Here is a 19,894-nt window from a genome sequence, read left to right as displayed (position 1 = left end):
ACTTGCTGCATTGGTCTCACTTTCCAGGAATCGGGAGGGTTTTTTTTTTTCTCAATTTGTTTATTATTTTGTTTAGTATTTTTAATTTGTTGTGGAAACATTTCAGTGCTACTTGAGAAACGGCCCCGCACTGCCTGGGGCAGCTCCTCCTCCCGGACCTCAGCATGATAACTACCCCCTACCCACGTGGGGGCACGGAGGTATCACCAGGCGCGCCCAGTTCTCCCGCCGCCCAGACCACGAGCTCCCTGGTTGGAACGCTTCTGGAAGGGAATGTAACTGCCTGACCGGTTGCCAAATTTAACTCCCTAGTCTTTGCTACCGGTCCCTTGGGGACCACGAGGTCCCTCAGTTCCCCGAGGGTGGATTCTGGAGGCAAGATCAGTTGATTTTAGGGTCCATGCCTGGACTGAGGGACGGGTGAGCCTCCAGTCCCCAGCCTCAGGGAGGATTAGGCAGACGCGACCCCTAGGACGCACAGACACCCGCTTGCCCCCTATCAAACAGGCAACCCTGCTGCTCCCGCGCCGCCTTAAAGCCGCAGCTCCGCCCTGCCCGCCCCGCCCATCCGCGGTTCTACCCAACCGCCGGGTCCCAAGCGACACCACCGAGCGTCACAAAGCCACGAGCCGGCAAAGATCGCACAGCCCGCAGCCGCCGGCGTCGAGGTGCCGGATCGCGCGACCCAGCTCCACCACCACCACCCGTCACCATGTCCAGCGAGGAGCTGGCTCACAAGCTGCAGCGCCGGTTGAGGCTAGAGGCGTTGACAGAGACCGATCAGGGTGGCCCCCAGGCTACACCCTGCGCTGCCCCAGCAGGGAACCGGGAGCCCGAACCTCCTGTCCTGGCACCCACGGCCAACGCGGATTCTGAGCTGAGCGCCAAGCTGAGCCGCAGACTCGACATCCACCAGGGCATAGTGCGGTCCCGCCGCAGCAAGGTCTTCAACCCCTACACCGAGTTCCCGGAGTTCAGCCGTCGCCTCCTCAAGGATCTGGAGAGCATGTTTAAAACGTGAGCGCTGGCTTTGCGCCCCCGAGGGACGGGAGGCCTGGGACAGGGTGAGGGGCAGACACGCCGCGAGTGGGACGGTGCGGGGAGGAGACACACGGGTCCAAGAGGTGCACTGAGCATCGTGCACCGGATCGTGCGCACAGGAGTCGATTGCGCGCCATTAGGGACTTTGCCAGGCTAGGGATCTGAGAGGAGCTCTCTTTCTCAGGCAGAGCTCAGAAGTTCCCACTAAAGTCCACTCTCTGGAATCCCCTGCTCCCTCCACTCCCCCCCCCCCCCCCACATACACACACCTACACACAGGTCCAGAGATTTGCTCTGAGCAACTTCTAGGAAGCGAGCTCGGGGCGCACCTCACCTGCCAGCCTTAACTTTTTCCTCAGGGAGAAATTAGCTGGATTGGCCTATTATCTTTTAAAACAAAGGTGAAAGTTAATCCTTGTCTTGCGCACCGGGTCTGAGGGATGAACCCAAGGCTCAGAACTTGGTTGATTTCCACTCGGGAAGAGACCGGGAGCCACCTGAGGGAATCGCCTAGTCGGTTATCCCTTCCAGCTGGTTGGGTTGCAGATGCCGCTGGCTCAGATCTGGTTCTTGCTACCGGTCACTAGGATGGTGGCTGCTGGCGTCGGGATCACCCGTCAGAAGAGGAGAGAATATACAGAGACCCAATGGGTGTCCTGTCATTTGAGAGATCTCTTCTCTGGCCTCATTTCCCTACCTGAAGAGGGAAGCAGTAAAGACCCTTGCCTGCCCCCACCCCCCGCCGTATTTAGGTTTGTTTTCTTTCCCAACATTTGGATTTGGGAAGCAGAGGCTAACCATGGCTGCATAGTGTCTCAAAAAAAAAAAAAAAGCATTTATTTATTTATTTTCGAGACAGGGTTTGCCTGCCTCTTGTTTTCCAGTCGCTGGGATTAAAGGCCTGCGCCACCACCGCCCCGGCACATTTTTTTATTTGCTGTGAGTGTGTATACGTGAGGAAGTACCATGGCACACTCGGGAGGTCAGAGGACAACTTGTTCTCCCCCTCCACCATACAGGTGGTCAGAGCTGGTAGCAAGTGTCTTTACCGGCTGAGCTATCTCGCCGGCCCCGCCTTTGCCTTTTAAGGCCACAAAGTAGTCTGTACACCGAAAATGCCTCACCAAGCTATTAATATGATTTCCAGAATTGGGTTGAGACCGAGAAAAAAATGGCTGGGGGAGCGAAGGCCGCTGGCCAGGTCATGCTTGGGCGTCTTTAAGAGCGCTTGGAATGTGTTTGCCCTCCGCTAGGAGGCTCTATTTAAAGGCACTGTGGTCGAGCACCTCCTCGCTCCCGCCGGAGGTCTGCAGAGCCCTCACCTGCAATACTCGCCTCTGACACCTGGCTCCCAGCCACTGTTTTCTGGGATCAGTTTGGACAACCGAGGAAGGTGGAGTTGGAACTATAAAGAATGAGGCTCGAGAGTAGGTAGTAAAGCCCGGGGACACACAGTATCTTGACAAGAGACCCCTGTGATTTACTTTGGGTTTTACATTGCATGGGAAGGATTGCTCTCGCCTGGATGCTCACCACCGTGGCCATCTCTCCAGTCCCGGCAGGTTCTCCCTCTGTGGTCTCTCCGTCTCTCCGAGGGCTTCATTTGTTTTTACTGGGAAACCGCTCTTTGGAAAATTAAGTTGGTTTAGTTGATGGCCTAAGAAGAATCAAGTCTCTGGGGCCGGCAATGTTAGCGCTGGCAAACATCAGGCACTGGCCCACCATCCAGCTAAGGGAGGGCAGTGTGAGAACTGGTGTTGGAGCAGAACCAACGGCGCAACAATGCAGGGTATTTCTGCAGACCTTTGCCGACCACCTGAATTCTAGGTTAGACCTTTTGTTACTTGCAATAAAATTTAGCATGAACTAAGGGGAGTTATCCGGCTCCTACAGCAATGCCAGAACAGGCTTCAGGTGTGGCTGGATCGAGGAGACTCGGGTCACTTTTCATTGGTCTTTTCTTCCCCATCCCCTCTCTCTCTCCCTTTCTTGGATTTTGAGTTAGGGTCTTATATAAGACTGGCTAGGTCCTGTTCCTCGGTGATCTCCTCCCACCCCCTCCAGAAGGCCTCACTTTGTAGTCCTGGCTGTTAAGGTTACTTGCTTACAAGTTCAGCACATTTCTTGTTTTCTAAAGCCACCCCTCCCCCCACCACCACCACCTTATTTTTTTTCTTTTCTGTCATTATTCCCAGGTGGCTCCTTCCATTGGCAGAAGTATGGCCACAGCTGCTCTAGAAAAATCTGTGAGAAAGAGTAGTCACAGCAGCCTTTTTGTGCCCTTGTGTGTGTGTGTGTGTGTGTGTGAGAGAGAGAGAGACAGAGAGAGAGAGAGAGAGAGAGAGAGAGAGAGAGAGAGACTTTACTATTGTTTATTATTGGCTCTTAACCAGGTGCTGTTCTCTGGGTGAATTCCTTGCTCTCATTGGCTAGAACTGAGCCTCGTGCCTTCCCCTCAGCTCTGCCTACCTCAGGCTCCCCATGTCTAACGGGTTGTTTGAGTTCAGACCTTCTAAATGTTCATGAGACTCAGTAATAGAAGTCACTGTCCCCAACTGAGACCGTTTTCCCACGGGTGTTTCTGCTGAGTTTTCTATACCTGAGGCAGCAGGAACGCCATCCTTTCTCCTCCACAGTCAGGCTCCTCTGGGCTGGGAGATTCGCTGTCTAGACTCTCCTAATAAACTCTGGGTTTAGCTCTTATCTGACCTGCTTGTCTCAGGGAGACATGAAGCCCAAACCAGCAGTGAGTGAAGACATTTTCTGAACGGTTCAGAGGTGCCTGTGGTCAGATCTGCCCAGCTGCCCTCCCTCCTTGTCAACTGCTTTCTTCCACCTTGAGCTGCCTCAGGGTGGCCAGCTGGCTCTTGGTCCTTGGTACATTTCATCAACTGGTGTTTGTACACACATACAGGCGTGTGTCTGTGCTCTGCCGACCTTACCCAGGCAAAGGCGGGGCCCTGAGTCCTTTCCAAGCCCCTGGGGCTTGGTGATTTGTAGATCTGCTCTGGCCTGGCCCTATCACTTGTCCCGTAGGTTCCTTAGTGTTCCTTTTCCTCTGCCTACTACACTGCATGACTTAATTTTATTTATTGAGAAGTGTTTTTACTGTATAACCAGGCTACCCTGGAACTCACGGTATTGCTCCTGCCTCAGCTTTCCAAGTGTTGAGATTAGATATGTGTGTCATGTGGGCTCTGTATTATTATTATTTTCTTTTCTCGGAGACATGATTTCATATATCTTAGGCTAGCCCTGAACTCACCATGTAGCCAAGTTGAACTTTGAAGTTCTGATCCTCCTGCCTCTAGCTCTCAAGTGTCGGGACTGCAGACTTGTACCACCCTATCCATTCACGCAGTACTGGGGATCAAACCCAGGGCTTTGTGTATGCCAGGCGAGCACTTCACCAACTAAACCACACCCCTGTCCTTCTGCACGACTTTTTAAAGAAAATATAAAACTGCCCAGGTCCTCCTGAACACCCACATGCCCTCTAAGCCCCACACTTTGGTCCTAGTGTGCTGTGTTGACTGTTAGCTCTGGGTCAGACAAGGAACCCTGCAGAAGGCCTGGGGCTCCTTCAACCCAGACTCCTAGAGATCAGTGCATTCGAATCAACTCTGTTTTCCTGACCCTGAGAGTCTGGTCATCTGGGGCAAGTTCAGGCTCCCTTTACCACCCCTCTCTGCCCCCAAACATTGTGCTAAACAAACAAGCAAACACGTCTTCTATTGGACGGCTTTCTACCTCTCCCTCCTGGCTAACCAACCACTCTGGCAGGTCTCAAGAACATGACTGCAAGCAGGACTTCTGAGGTTCAAACCTGGCCTTATCTCTGCTCCCCAGGAGAGTTCCTCTGGGCAGCCAGCTTGAGCGCTCTTTGTGTTTGGGGTCCCCTTCTGCCAGCTGGGGCTGTCCTGTGGTGTGTGGGGGAGCAGTTCACTGATGCTTTTTGGAAACACTTCCTGGGTTGGTTTCAGCCACTGACTTTCAATAATAATAATATTATTATCATCATTATTATTATTATGGTTTTTGGTAGTGTCTCACTCTGTAACCCAGGCTAGCCTTGAACTGAAAGCAACCCTCCTGCCTCAGGCTAAGAGCTGGGATTGTGGAAATGAGCAACACAGCTGGCTTTACTCACAGTGTTAGATGATTACATGGCCGCCATTTCATCCCCATGGGAATTTGCACTGCTCTTGTTTAACGAGACACGCTTCCCCAACTTGAAGGTGACTGACTCTCAGAGGCTTTTGCTTGCTTGGTGGTTTGTCCTTCCTCTTCTCGTCATTAGTGGCAGGGTCTCACTAAGTCTGCAAGTCTGCAGCATCACACCCAGAGGCAGCCTGCTCTTTGAGCTGTGTTGTGGTGGGGTAGTAGGCAGATCTCTGGCTCAGTGTCCTGCTTCCCTGAGGCTTCCAGAACTCAGTACTCAGTTCCATATCCTGGGTGGCTGAAGACAGGTGCACTTTATTCTTCATAGCTCTGGGAGCCGAAAGTGTGCTGTGCAGGTGGGTGTTGGCCATACCCTGCCTGCTCTGCTAGTTCCAGGCAGGCAGAATCTTTCTGTCTCCTATCTATCTCTATGTGTCTTTCTCTGTTCCTGTCATTTGTGCTCTCTCTCTCTCTCTCTCTCTCTCTCTCTGTGTATGGTCTGTCTGTCTGTCTGTCTTCACATTGTAAGGTTCTGGATGGACATGATGTGGGGGAAAGAGGGTTCTATTAACAAAGGAAAGTGAGACAAGCCATGCAGTCCTCAGAACGCTGTGGACCTGAGATTCAGGAAGGTGGGAATCAGCCCCCTCCCCGTGCTCCCCGTGGACTAGCCCTCTCAGAAGCCAGTCTCTTGTGGAAAAGCGATCCAGTGGAGCTCAGCCGCGTCTGTGCGGAGAGCGCTCTGGCTTCAGTCGGGCTTGCCAGAATTTCACTTTTCAGTAGTTTATAGATGCGCATTCTGATGTCGCCCTCTCTCCCTGGGCCCCTTGCAGGGTGTAACCTGATTAGACCTAGCACACAAAGCGTACCCACTCATTGTCAGGAGGCAAGGCTGGAGAGATTCACCCAGGCACGGGAAAAATATCCTTTGGTCTTTTATATTTGATTTTCCTATTTTAAATGGCTTGGTGTAGGGGTTCCTTATATTCTTCAAAGCTTTCGAAGGGGGGCGGGGGGGGGGGGGAGAGGTTCCCAGCCTGGGAGCTTGCTGGGTTCTTGGAGTAGGTGTCAAGTGTCCTGAGTTCTAAATGGAGTGCTGGAGAAGAAAGACAACTTTCTAATGAGTGTGGGGAGCCAGAGGCGTCGGCAGCCTGGCCAGAGAGCTATTGCCTCTCTGTTTCCAACCGTGTAAGTGTGTCACTGGATAGCTGGAGCCGGAATAGTGGCCTGGTTTTAAAGGAAGGGTGAGAAGGGCCAGAAGAAACTGACCCTATAGTGTGTGTACATGGCTGAAACGCGATCGCAGCTCGCTGTGCCGTTGAGGTCAGGCAGGAAGAGGCCCCTGGCGAAGGGAGGGAACGGGGACAGCCACTCCACTCACAGGCAGGACCCAAGCGCAGCAGCTTCCCGCTCAGCTGTGGCGCCTCTTCAGCACAGCTGGTGAGAGCTTGTGTTTCAACTCCCCAAAGAGAGGGCGGGAAGGGGAATGCTAGCCGATAGGAACGTTGCTGTTTTATTAAGAATCTGAAATGCTGATGTCACAATGCCCTGCCAAGGCCACATTCCCCATTGCCAAGACACCACTAACTACTGAAAGCAAAGCGTGGGCTTCCCTCCCCCTCTCCACTTTTCCTCCCTCCTTAGTCTGCCTAGGAGGAGGAAGAAAGGAGTGTGGAGTGTGGGGATTGGATTTTCTTTCTCTCTTGGTTTTGGTTCTGGGGCTCGAACTCAAGGCTTGTGCGTGTCAAGCGTATCCTCTGACCATGGAGCCACACTCTTAACTCTTCTAGACTGGCTGAGAATTTTGCATACAAGTGAGGTGTATCCTCTTAAGGCAGATGGAGGGAAGTGCCCACATTTAGGCTTCTTAAGCTTCCGTGTGAATTGGTTCTTACCATAGGGCAGATGGCAGCCAAGGCATGGCTCGTTGGTAGAATGTTCACTGTCAGCATGCTTGAGGCTCTGGGTTCCATCCCCAGTGCAAGCACACACAGACACACAGACACACACACACGAAAGGAAGAGTAGAATGGAGAAAAACAAATGGAAACTAAGGTCTTTTCTGACCCCTGGACCGTAGCCCTCGCCAGTAGTGACCCCCCCCCCCCCCCCGCGCCCCGGATTTGAAGTGTTCTCACCTGCACTGGGTTTGTATAGTTAACCATCTTGACTTGAGGGAGAGGCAAGAGAACCCAGGACTGGCCCGAATCCCTGGGAAGTAGCTCTGGGCTGGTCCTCTGAGAGTCTTGGTCTCTAGCAGAAAGATGCATGAATGTTCCTCTCCTCCCAGTCCCTTGCTTCCCACCTCTCTCTGAGTCTCCTCTGCATCACATCGTATGGGAAGTTGAAGGATGCTACCTTAAAACAGAGTGATGAAAATGGTTTTTAAGCCTAAAAGATTCCTGTGATAGGGAAAAAATAGCTGGACACGGTCACTGCTGTGTCCCCTCTGCAGCCCCTTGTCATCTCAAAGGCTAGTGCTGAACCCTGGGTCTATCCAAGCCAGTGACCACCCAGGCAAAGGCGATATTATAATGGGTTTTGCCAAGCTGGAGCTAGCTACCCTTTCCTATGGCCTGCAGTGGGGGTACTGTTAGTGAGGAAAGAGAAGTGGCCCCAACTGTGTCTCTCTGGGTCTCTTTTGTGATAATGCACCATGATTCTTGTATGCCTACCTGTTTTTTATGTGTGTGTTTCTTTTTTAATTAATTTATTATTTCATGTGCATGTGTGTATTGCCTGCATGTATGTCTATGTGAAGATATCATATCCTCTGAAACTGGAGTCACAGGCAGCAATGAGCTGCCATGTAGGTTCTGGGAATTGAACCTGGATCAGTGCTTTAACCGCTAAGCCAACTCTCCAGCCCCATGTATGTGTGTGTGTGTGTTTCTGTTTGTTTATTTATTTTGGGTTTTTTTTTTTAAGTATAAGTCCCATTTTATTTTTCCAAGGTGTTTTCTTCTGTCTCTATGAAGCCACCTCTTTACATGGGCTTGGTGGAGGTTGTGGTGCAGGATCTGCAGGTCTAAATCATGGTGGGGGTATTTGGTCCTTCCGAGCTTCTTGAGATCGTTTCCTGACCACCTTGCTATGACTAGCACAGCTCACACAGTAATCCACATAACGTTTGGGGAGCACATAAGCGTCGGAGATATGTCCCTGACGGCAGTGGTCTCTACAAAGTTCCGGATGATGAACTTCTCAATGGCCTTGTCCTTGGGCACGCACCGGGCACAGTTAGTGCAGCGAATTGGTTGCACATGGCCACGGCCCTTTTTTGCACGACCATTGCTTCTCCTTTTTTTGGTCATCTTGGAGCCAAGTCCCAAAAGAGCTTATTTTGGTTTTTTTGAGAAAGGTTTTCTCTGTGTAGTCCTTGCTGTCCTGGAACTCACTCTGTAGACCAGGCTGGCCTCGAACTCACAGAGATCCTCCTGCCTCTGCCTCCTGGGTGTTAGGATTAGAGACCACCACTGCCTGGCCCCTACCTGTGTTTTTATCTACCTGTGGGGTTTTGGATGGCAGGTATGGAGGCCAACAGTGGGGCATGGAGAATCCTATCATGGAGGAGGGGTGGCTCTTAGAGTCCTTTCTCCAGGGACTCTCTTTTCTGTCTCTGCAATCCACATCTATCCCCATTGTTTTCTTCTTGCCTATAGGTATGGGCTACTGTGTGGGGCTGTGTGGGATGTTATGTCTGCTGTCTTCCCAACCTTCTCTCAGGTAACCCTCCACTGCACCGCTCTGAGTCTGAAGGGCCCAGCTAGACGTGCTCATCTGCTCTTGCCTGCCTTCTGTTCTTGAAAACTGCTTTACCATTGCTCCCCTCCTCCCTTTTCCCCCCTTCCCGCCCCCCAGCCTCCTTTGTGTTCTCTACCAAGTGTGTCTTGGGGGTCATTCCTCTGACTTCCTCCCCTCTGAAAACCAGGCGTGTGTGGCATCAACTTGCATTCATGGGCCTTGTCCCTTTAGTAGTGGCCTGTGGTTTTGTTGCTAAGGTCCCTAACCCTTGACTTAGAGGCTTTTGTGTAGGCAGTTGTTTGTTTGTTTTGTTTTTTGTTTTTGTTTTTTTGGATTTTCAAGACAGGGTTTCTCTGTAGTTTTTGGTTCCTGTCCTGGAAGCTCTTGTAGACCAGGCTGACCTCGAACTCACAGAGATCCGCCTGCCTCTGCCTCCCAAGTACTGGGATTAAAGGCGTGCACCACCGCCGCCTGGCTTGTGTAGGCAGTTGTATGTGTGTGTGTGTATGTGTGTGTATGTATGTGTCTGTTGGTTGGTCTGTCAGTATCTTGTTTAGACGGTGCTGGGGATAGAGCCCAGAGCCACGTGCATGCTAGGCATGTGTTTTCCCACTGAGCTACACTCAGCCCTGGCCTATTTGATTTATTTATTAAACAGAGCATCATTGTTGTGTGTGCGATGCACATGTGTCGAGGTCAGAAGACAACTCTACGGAGTCTGTTTGCTCCTTTCACTTCTATGTGGGTCCTGGGGATCGAATTCAGGTCTTCAGTTCAGGTCTCTGGGCTCGCATGGCAAGTACTCTACCTGCTGAGGCACCTCTCTGCCTCCCTTGTTTGTTCGTTTCAGCCTGGCATCCCTCGCTTCTGAATGAAGACCAGTTCTTTGGCTCAGAGCTAGGCCTGGTTTGCTGGTGATCACAGCAGACCTCCTTCCTAGGCTAAGCAGGACCTTGGGGACTGGGTGGAGACCCAATGGAGAGGAGCAGGGGGACTCCTCATAGCTGTGCTAGGGTTTGATTCCAACCTAGTGACCCTCATCGCTGGTGGGTGTGGTGGCTGTCTAGTCTCCCTCTCCAAGGCCAGTGGTAGGTCACAGACCCACCCTCGGCCTACTGCCAGCTTGGACTAGGATTGCAGGAAGCAGAGGAATAATGTTTAGGACTTACAGGCCGTTGTGTGCTGGTCCTTCCACCCCTTCCTGGTGGTAAAACACCCAGAGAACCTCCCCAACCCCACCCTCTCGTCTCTCCCTTACCTCCTCCCTGCCACAGTACTTACTGAATACCCATTGTGCTTTGGGAGAGCTCTTGCCAAAAATAGCTCACTGCTGACAGCCCTAGTTCTTTGGCCATGGGGACCTGCTGAGTTCAGTCATGGCCTTGGGGAAGCTGGTCCTGGATCCTGCCCAGTTTGGTCTTGGCAGTGACTTTCTCTGCCCCTCCCTAAGTGCTTCAGATGCCCCTGCGCAGGGTAGCCAGTGAAACTGAGCAGTGCCCCCTGCAGAGGTGTTCTGTGGAGTCACACAGAGTGCCTACTGTATACAGGCTCAGTTTTTAGCCATGTACACACCGGAGCTCAATCCTGCCTTTCTGTGCTCTGCATTGGGGGCCAGCAGCATGCTCACGGTACAGCAAGGCAATGGAGCCACAGAGCAGCCAGAGACCGGCCCCGGTACTCTGGTCTTCTGTGTCAAGAGTCTTCTTCGTTAATGTCCCTTCTACCCCAAGCCCTAGGCTCTAAGTCGCAGCCACCCTTGACACGGATCACTGCACTTCTTGCCTCTGCAGCCTGCCTGAACTCCAGGTCCCACTGAATCCCCCTCCCCCACCTCATGTCACACTGGGCCTCATCCATCTATCATGTACGTTGTAGCCATAGGGACCTTGCCAGAGCCCAGATTTCATTACTCCCTCCCTTTTTCAGAAGCCCTTGTGGATTAGAGGCAGCATAGAATATTCCTGAAAAAAAGCTAGACTCCTCGTTGCTGCCCTCTAGGGCCCACCCCTCCCTTCTTTCACTGGTCCTTCCAGCCTGTCTCTGCCATGCCCTCCAGTCAGTTTCCAGAGATGCTTAGGTTTCTCAGTTACTGTCTCTTGTGTGCCCCCCCCCCCGGAAATCAGCCGTGTGTATGTGTGCGCGCACGTGTGTGTGTGTGTGTGTTTTGACGCAGTATTTCTCTCTGTAGCCCTGGCTGTCCTAGAATTCACTCTGTAGACCAGGCTGGCCTCGAACTCAGAGAGCCTCCTGCCTCTGACTCCCCAGAGCTGAGATTAAAGGTATGCGCCACCACACCCTGCCTAGAGCCAGACGTTTTAAAAGAAAAACAAAATTAAAGGCAGGATTTCATTCATTTCAGGCTGGCTTCAGACTTGGCGTGTAGCCAAGGGTGACCTTGAATTTCTGATACTCCTGTCTCTATCTCCAAGTGGAGGCATTGGGATATTATAGATGTGTGCCACCATGCCATCAGTCCCTAGCATCACAGGGATGGCATGATAACTAAGCACTCTACCAACTCAAGGATTCTTTACAGTTGAGGGTGACCGACATTTCTCTGTGGTCTTGCTGGCCATCTCGGGGGCATGGACCTCCTACAGCGATTCTGGGCTCAGTCAAACTGCAGTTGCGTGAAGGGCTTGTACACTGCCAGGCAGTGACTCAGGCCTGTGGTAGGGCCTTGCAACTCCCTGGAGCAGAGCCACTGACCTGCTCAGGCACAAGCCTGTAAGTGAGATGTGGAAAAAGGTAAATGACCACTTCTCAGGTTGTGCCCAAGATCGCGTGACCACAGAGTGTACAGTTGGGGCCCTAATTAGGTCACTGCTTCTAGCCAGGTGCTCTAGACACTGAAGGCTGCTGGGTTTAAGGTGGTGCCAGCCTAGAAGAGGGCACAAGAAGGAGTCTTGTTGGTGAGGGAGGAGTAGGGGCAGACAGAGATGGATAGTTGAGAACAGAGGGATGACAGCCTGTGTGTATTCTCTGCATATTGGAATCATAAGTCAGTCCTCACCTTACACTAAAGCCGGGACGTAGCCTTTGGCTGTCTCCAAGCTCCCGCCCCAAACTGGCTGTAGGACTAGGCTTCACTTAGTGCCTCCCCCAGACCCTTTACCTTCTGAATTTCCTGACCTGGGAATCAGCAGGGGTGAGTGCTGCCTGACCAGCCCATTAGGATCATGGAAAGCCTCCAGTGTTTGGGGGCATTGTCCTCATAGTCCCCAGCAGGACTGGTTCTAGGGACACCTCTATCCTGGGGCCCAGCCCCTCAGAACTTTTCAGGGCTGCAGCATGGCATGCTCCTTTGGCCATCTTGGTTGGAAGACTCCCTCCAAGTGTGGTGGACAGGCCTGTGAGCCCAGCTCTTCTGAGGTGGAAGAAACTTTCAAGTTCAAAGTCCATTTGGGCTGCAAATTGAGGTCAAGACCAGCTCGAGATGTAGCTCAGTGATGGAGTATTGTTTAGCATGAGAGGCCCTGAGCTCAACCACTGGTAACCAACCCAAAGAGAAAAATCATCCCAGGACTTCCCCTGTGCCCTCTCTCTCACACACACACACTGTCTAGGTCTGCTCCAGACTGGCATCCCACAGGCCACTAGAGCCTCTGCCTTCTCCATCTGCTCATTTCCCTCTCCTTTCTGAATGAACCACCTCCAAATTTTCTCACTCTGTTCCCTGTCCCAAATCACAGGCCAGCCTGCCTGTGCCAACTCAGACCCAGCAAAACCCAGACCCCTTTCGAAAAGCACCCTGGGATCATGAAGTAATAGCTGATCCTTAACCAGGTGAGTTCTTTTCTGTGTACTGTTTGCAGCTGAGAACTTATTTGCCTGCAATCCTTTTTAAAAGACTTTTGTTATTTTTAATTATGTGTGTACGTTGGGAGGGAGGGCAGGGTTTACACGTGAGGGCAAGTACCCTCTGGGAGCCCAGGAGAGGGAGTCAGGGTATTTGGGGCTGGAGTTGATGAAACATTTGATATGGGTCCTGAAAACCAAACTCAGGTTCTTCGGAAGAGAAGAAAGATCTCTTAACTGCTGAGTCTTGATTCCAGCCCCTCTCCTGGGAATGTTGGCAACATCTGTAGAAACGTAGGGTTTGGATGACCAGAGAAACAAGCCCATGAAGTGCCTGGGCTTTGATCTGGTGATTCCAGGAGCCTGTGCCTTCCTCCAGAGGAGCCCATTGAGGCTGAATTGTCCCCGGTCACACTTGCATTGTTGGCGTCCCAGGGCTGTTCCCTAGGCACCTCCTTGGCAGGTTCTTGGCATTTTATGAGGCAGTTCGTGTGGTTAACTTGTTTGGTCATTATCATGCCCCTTTAGGGTGGCCTTGGAGGCCGCCAAACTTTGTTTCCACATAATATACCTGGCATCAGTGGGAGAATTCACACATAAGGCTCCCCGCACTTTGTTAACTTCTTTCTCTTGGGCTGGTTCCACTCCCTGTTAAGCAGCTTTCTTTGGCAGGTAGCCCATGGCTCTGGCATTTCCAACATCTTGGGGTCTTCAAAGTAGTCACAGCTTCATGCAAGGGCCCTTCCAGTCCTCCTTTCAGAACACCACCGACACATGCCTGACCTCAGTGCCTTTCCTTAGTCCTAGAGGAAGATTCTATAACCCCTTTCTTGTACTCTTGACTCAGAACCAGAACCATATGGCCGAAGCTGCCAAGTTCTGCTGTTTACTGGGGCTGGAACATGGTCCCCTCATTCAGTTACATCTTCATCAGCTTTCTGTCTCTCGCTGCCTAAGTTTGGTTGTCCTGAGACTTGCTCTGTGCACCAAGATGGCCTCAAACTCAGATCACCAGCCTCGGCCTCCCAGTGCTGGGATTGAAGGTGTGCCCCACCACACCTGGCTCTAAGCTTTTCTTCAGTTCCTTTTCCCCCCAAGTTGAAAACAGCTGTGTGTGCTCTTGCCCTGAGGTCACCACTCCCCTTATTCCAGTTCTTAATCTGTTTATCTCCTCAAACAGAAGATTTAGCTCCATTCCACTTTCTGGTGGAATGCGCTTTTCCTTGCTTAGCTTGCTCCTTTTCATTATATATCTTCATTAGAGTTTACCATTAATATCCACACAACAGAGTCTATACTAGACTGTTTTGAAATTTTTTCTGCCAATGAAATTAATCCAAAATTCTTTGCTTTAGCCTCAGGCAGACTCTTAGGACAAAGGCAAAAGGCATCTGCTTCACCAAATATCACAAGAACAATCTGTAGGCAACATACTAAAATTCTCTTCTGAAACCTTTTGAGTGAGCACCCCCATAGTTCAAATAACTCTTAGCAGCACTGTCTTCCATGCTCCTATTAGTGTGGCCCATAAAGCAGTGCTTAAAGCATTATAACACTTTCCAAACCCAAATACTAAAGTCCAAATTCCTTCAAACACATGGTCAGCCCATCACAGCAATACCCCACTCCTGGTATTAACTTCTGTCTTAGTTAAGGTTTCTTATTGCTGTGAAAAGACACCATGACCATGGCAACTCTTATAAAGAAAATATTCAATTGGGGATGGCTCGCTTATAATTTCAGAGGTTCAGTCCAGTGTCACCATGATGGAGAGCATGGCAGCATGCAGGCAGACATGGTGCTGGAGCTGAGACTGCTACATCTTGACCAGAAGGCAGGAGGAAGTCAACTGACTGTCACCCTGAGGGAAGCTTGAGCAAAAGAGACCTCAAAGCCACCTCCGTGGTGACACAACTTCCTCCAACAAGGCCACACCTCCTAATGGTGCCACTCTCGTTGGGGACAATTTTCTCTCAAACCACCACAACTGGTGTTCTACAGCCTTCAAAAAAATGTTCATCTTTTACCAGAAAAGGAAGAGAATTTTCCCTAAGGTCCCTGGGCACTGGCTGTGTAAGAGCAGGTTAATTGGGAGTTCAAACTTGCCTTGTGGTAGTCCACATGCGGATCCACCTCCCCAACTCTTCCATCCTTGGCTAAATCTGCCATACACTCACCAGTTGGGTGGTGCCCTCCAAAAATCTATTCTGTGTTGGTACCCAGAGGAGAGGTTTTCCCGAGACAGGCGCCAGATGTTGGCCGTTACTTCAACCTCACTGTGCTCCTGCTACCCTGATGAAGTCAGCTCTTCCAGAATGTCTCGTGTGAGCTGTTCTGCTTCTCCCTTTCCAGATTATTCTGGCACCCCCAAACCATTTAGCAGCAGATGTCCCCTTGCTGGGCTCTGTACCTTTGCCCCTCTGTTGGCTCCTGTGCAGCAGGTGACTCTGCATTGCCGCCTCACAGTGCATCACTTGCATTGTGCCTGCAACCCTTCTGGGACTGTCTTTGTGCTTCCTCCTGCCTCAGAGGCCCCAGCACATGTGAGCCTAGAGATGAGGGAGTGAACAAACGGGAGCTCAAGAAAGCCAGGAGCTGTGGGACAGAAGTGGTCATGAGCAGGCTAGACATCAGGGGTGTTGTGTTAACTCTGTCATTGCATTCGCCTGCCGAGAGCCAGGGCCATCCAGAGCCGGAGTGAGCACTCTGACTTTGGGAGCCGTGATAACACACTGAAGATCTGGTTTCCCAGCCTGCTGCAATTGGGAATATAGGAAGGGCAGGTGCTATGATTGCTAGGGAGGACTTCAGGGAACTGGGTAGAGGGACTCCAGGTCTGTGACCTCAGGAAGTCCCTGAGGCTGATCTAGACAGGTACAGTTGGGGCCTTCCTGTGGGGCCTCTGAGTGGCCACCTGCTGGGGGTGGAATCTTAAGTGTCCTTCCCAGACTTAAAAGTGCCTGGGGTCCCACTGGAGCTGCTGACAGCTGGCTCTTACCCCGCTGGATTGGGACAAACAATGATTCTGACACTCCCACAATGTCCTTGTTCTGTGCCCCCAGCTCTGGTCGTTTGAAAAGACCTGCGTTTTCAACAAAACAAAGCCTTGCTATGTGTGTTTGCAGGTGTACAAGCCTGGGAGCTGCCTGCACCCGAAGATAGCTATGAGTGTGCCCTGACCCAAAATCATAAAACTACTTAAAACAGGTCTTTCTTCCTTCCTTCCTCCCTTCCTCTCTTTCTTTCTTTTTCTTTCTTTTTTGGAGGGAGGCAATTAGTTTTGTAACTCAATTGTGAGCTTCTCAAGCATAACTTTGTAGATGACATTGTGTTACAGTGTCAAAGGATTGTCCTGGTTGAGGCACAGGCACCACCATCTTCCTGAGAAAGCCCTGGGGTTCCCTGGGGAGTTTCTGGTGGCAGAGCCTCTGCACAAAGATTACCCGGTTTCTTTCTTCATTAATGGCAGGATTATTCTGGTGAGGTGAAAGCCAAGAAAGCCCAGGGGCTCTGTGCGATGCAAACAAAAGGAATGAGCAATTCATGGGGGGAGGGGAGCGGGGCAGGCGTCCAAAATTGGTTGTTCTTGTCCCCCTCACTGCTATTTTTTTAATAGCTAGGCCAGGTTGAGTGGGGACTACTGTGGCCAGGGACTACCTGCCTCTCCTCACATAGCCTTCATTGTTGCCCAATCAGGAAAGAGTGGGGAACATTTCCCAGTGGAGCTGGGACCCTGGCCTTGTCCCCAGTGGGCTGGCTCAGAGAGTCTCTTCTGACCCAGAACGGGGAGGCAAGTGGTGGGTTACATTTTCCTATAATGTCAAAGATGGTGAAGACTGGAACCAAGTTGATTCTGGTAGATCTTTGGGGTAGAAGCCTGGGAGCCATTTACTTGTGTTGTCTGTGGGCTATGACTGGTCTGTGGGGAGCGACTCATTCATAAAAAGACCCCAGGTACCAGTCATAGTGCCTGCTGAGGATTAGCTCCTTTGACAATGTCACAGAGCAGGTCAAATCTCTCCCAGGTACCTACCAGGGTGGGGCCTGTGCCCAGGTCTTCAGAGCCACCAGGAGGGCCATTGGCACTAGAATTCTCCCAGTTAAATCCCGTAGAACCTGAAGAGGGAAGGGACAGAGAAAATGAGAAACATCACATATCTAAATGGAAGCCTCAGGAAACGGTGGAAGAAGGGCTTAGGGCTGCCCTACTTTTCTCCTCTTTTTCTTCCTCCTCCACTTCCTACACTCCTCCTCCTCTTTAATTTTGTTAGGATTTATTTTCTTTTACATTTGAGTGTTTTGCCTGCATGCATATGTGTGGATGCCAGAAGAAGGCATCAGATCCCCTGGAACTGGAGTTACAGTTGGTGACATATGAGTTACCACGTGAGTGCTGGGACCTCAACCTTTGTCCTCTTGGAGAGCAACCAGCGCTCCTAACCACTGAACCCCAGCCCTGAGGCCTGTGCTGGTTCTTTGCTGGGTGAATCAGGTGAAAATTTTCTGAGATGCTCAGCCGTTGAGACCATTCCTCTGGATGTTCGTAACGATAATGCTGTCTTGACCGGAAGTAAACTCTGTTGCATGTGCTCTGTGTTTGGGTGCCACGCTGTGGGGTCAAACTCAGAATCCACTCATGCCTAGACCTTACAGTTACAGCTCTTAGCTTTTCTGCTGCTCTTCAGATGTAAACTGCAAAAGATAAAAAGTAATTTATCTAAAACAGGATCTTTTTGGGACCATGAGCATGCCTTGTGCTTGTCCTAATCTCTTGCAAGTTGAGGGCTTCATAGTTTAAAAGAGGTCACTGGGTGGTTCTTGCCTTCCCTGCTACTATAGAAAGCCTATGATCTGCCCCCTGAGGGCCTGGAGAGATGGCTCAGTGGTTAAGAGCGCCAGCTACTCTTCCAGAGGACCCGGGTTCTATTTTTAGCTGCTTCGTGGTGGCCTACAACTAACTCTAACTTCAGCTCCAGGGGATCCAGTGCCATTTTCTGACCTCAGGCACTACGCACTTGGTGCATAGATAGACATGTAGTCAAAACACCAATACACATTTTTAAAAAAACTGCTTGAGAATCCCGTTAAAACTTGGCATGGGGCTAGTGAGATGGCTCACCTGGGAGAGGCACTTAGCCACCAAGCCTGACAACTTTAGTTTTATCCCAGAGAAAGGAGATAGCCAACTCCAGCAAGCTGCCCTATGGTCTCTATCCAATGCCATGAATGTAATAACAAATAAATAAGTAAATTATTCATGACAACTTAGACCTTTGGGAGGCTAGACAATTTGAGGCTAGCCTAGGCTAGACAGAAAGACTTTTAGATAAAAGAGAGAGAAAGAGGAGGAGAGAAAAAAGAGGAGGGATGGAGAGAATGCACCAGCTGAATTTAGATAAAAACACCTGGCTGTTTTTATCATCCATTGAGAGAAGCCACTAATTGCCTCCCTCAGTGAGGTAAGGCCCCCAGTAAGCTCTTGATTAACAGGGAGGGCAGGCAGCTATTATTAAGTTGTCGCAGGATTGACCCAAAGACCAAAAGGCTGACACTGAGACAACACACGCACCACAGAGCAGTTGGAGTTACTGTCTTAAGTCCTCTTTCTCCCCCTTCTTTTGTACCACTGCTGTGTAAATCAGTTCCCGCTTTGTGGGGGCAGATGGAATGGGAAAATGAAAGCAGGCCTACGAAGTTCTGCTCTTGCCCGTCTTGCAAGCCGAAGCCCTGAAGGAAGTGACTGCTCTTGGGAAGGCTTTTGTAAAAGGTCACTTTGAAGGCAAAACCACGTGTCTGATTTTAAACCCCAGCTCCACGGGGGAGCAAGATGTCACTGATGTGGTCACTTTATAGTCCTGCCAGGACTTCAGTGGTAGGCACTCGGCCTCCGATGCTTCTAGCAGGAATAAAAGGAAGCAGCCTGACTGAGCACCAGGGCGGGGCTGAGGGGATGGGAAGCTGGATGGGGCCTCTTTTCTTTCCTGCTCTCTGGACCTCAGAGGTGTCCCTTTGCGTCTATATGTGCTTTCCAGTGCCAGTCAGGTGGCCTCCCTCAGCTTGGCTCTTTTTTCCCACCTAGGATTACAGCTTCTGATGGGCTTCTGCTTCCCAGTAAATGCTTTTCAAAGGCCCTGAACTCTAATCTCAGCCCCTCTTACCCCGTTTTAGAGTTTATTGTCATTTTGATTTTGAGATGGGGTCTCTATGTGGTTCAGTCTGGTTTCAAACTCTTGGTGTAGAGTTTGAAAACTTGCGTCTCTGTCCCCCCCCCCCCCAACTATTGGGATTGTGGGCATGCATCCCTGTGCCCTCCTTTCTTTATTTAGAATATTGAGGGGAGGAGGCCTAGAAAGATGGCTCAGTGGTTAGAGCAATGGCTGATCTAGAGGACCCAGATTGGGTTCCCAGTACCCGCAAGGAGGCTGATAACTGTCTGGAACTCACGTCCCAGGGGATCTAATACCCTCTTCTGGCCTCTGCTGTGACTAGACGCATTGTGGTATACATACCTGCAACGCAGGCAAAAGACCCATAATTATTTTTAAAACTATTGAAAAGTAATTTGGAGGCTGAGAAGATGGGTTGGTTAGTGGTTGGTTAGTCACACAAATGCAAGGACCTAAATTCAGAACTCCAGAACCCACATAAAGTTGGACGCAAATAGCTTGTCTGTATTCCCAAGGCTTCCTACTGTGAGCTAGGAGGCAGAGACCCAGGTGAGTCCCTGGGAACTCTGTCAACAGTGATGAATGTTAGTAACTCTGCCTCAGGAAGGTAAAGGCTAACCCGTCATATTTGTCTTCTAATATACACATCATACATACAGACATGTATGCGCATGCACGTGCAAATATAAAAGAAATTGGAATTGTGTTAAGCCAAGCCAAGTGCTTACCGGATCCATTCTGAACTCTGTGAGCTTTCTGTTAGACCTGGAAGGTGTTTCAGACCTCGGGTCTGTTAGGACGTTTTCCAGGTCAGAATCCCAGAGGGGACTCAAGGATTGCCTTCCTGAACCAGTCTCTTGTGTCTAGAGGAAAGCCCCTGCTCAGACTGGCCTCATTGGCAGCGCTCTTCAGTGAGCATGAAGGCTCTCTCCCCTCCGGTGTGGCTGAAGACAAGTCTTTGCCTTGTTTGTTGACCTTTGCTT

The 19,894-nt window shown here is 50.8% G+C and overlaps 1 protein-coding gene across 1 annotated transcript in view; it reads left to right on the top strand.

Annotated features, from left to right (window-relative positions):
- Nucleotides 1-633: 633 nt before the first annotated feature.
- Nucleotides 634-19,894, top strand: part of Efhd1 (EF-hand domain family member D1) — a 45,399-nt gene continuing 26,138 nt past the window's right edge. Inside the window, exon 1 of the mRNA XM_041650464.1 lies at nucleotides 634-1,017. Within this exon, the coding sequence (XP_041506398.1) occupies nucleotides 713-1,017 (305 nt within the window). The 5' untranslated portion in view covers nucleotides 634-712. The remainder of the gene's footprint in view (nucleotides 1,018-19,894) is intronic.

The sequence above is a fragment of the Microtus oregoni genome, unplaced genomic scaffold (assembly GCF_018167655.1).
Source record: "Microtus oregoni isolate MIOR12 unplaced genomic scaffold, Mior012 000004F_ref0000308, whole genome shotgun sequence".
Taxonomy (NCBI): domain Eukaryota; kingdom Metazoa; phylum Chordata; class Mammalia; order Rodentia; family Cricetidae; genus Microtus; species Microtus oregoni.
The sequence above is the reverse complement of the archived record's forward strand: the minus strand, read 5'-3'. Positions and strand labels throughout refer to the sequence as shown.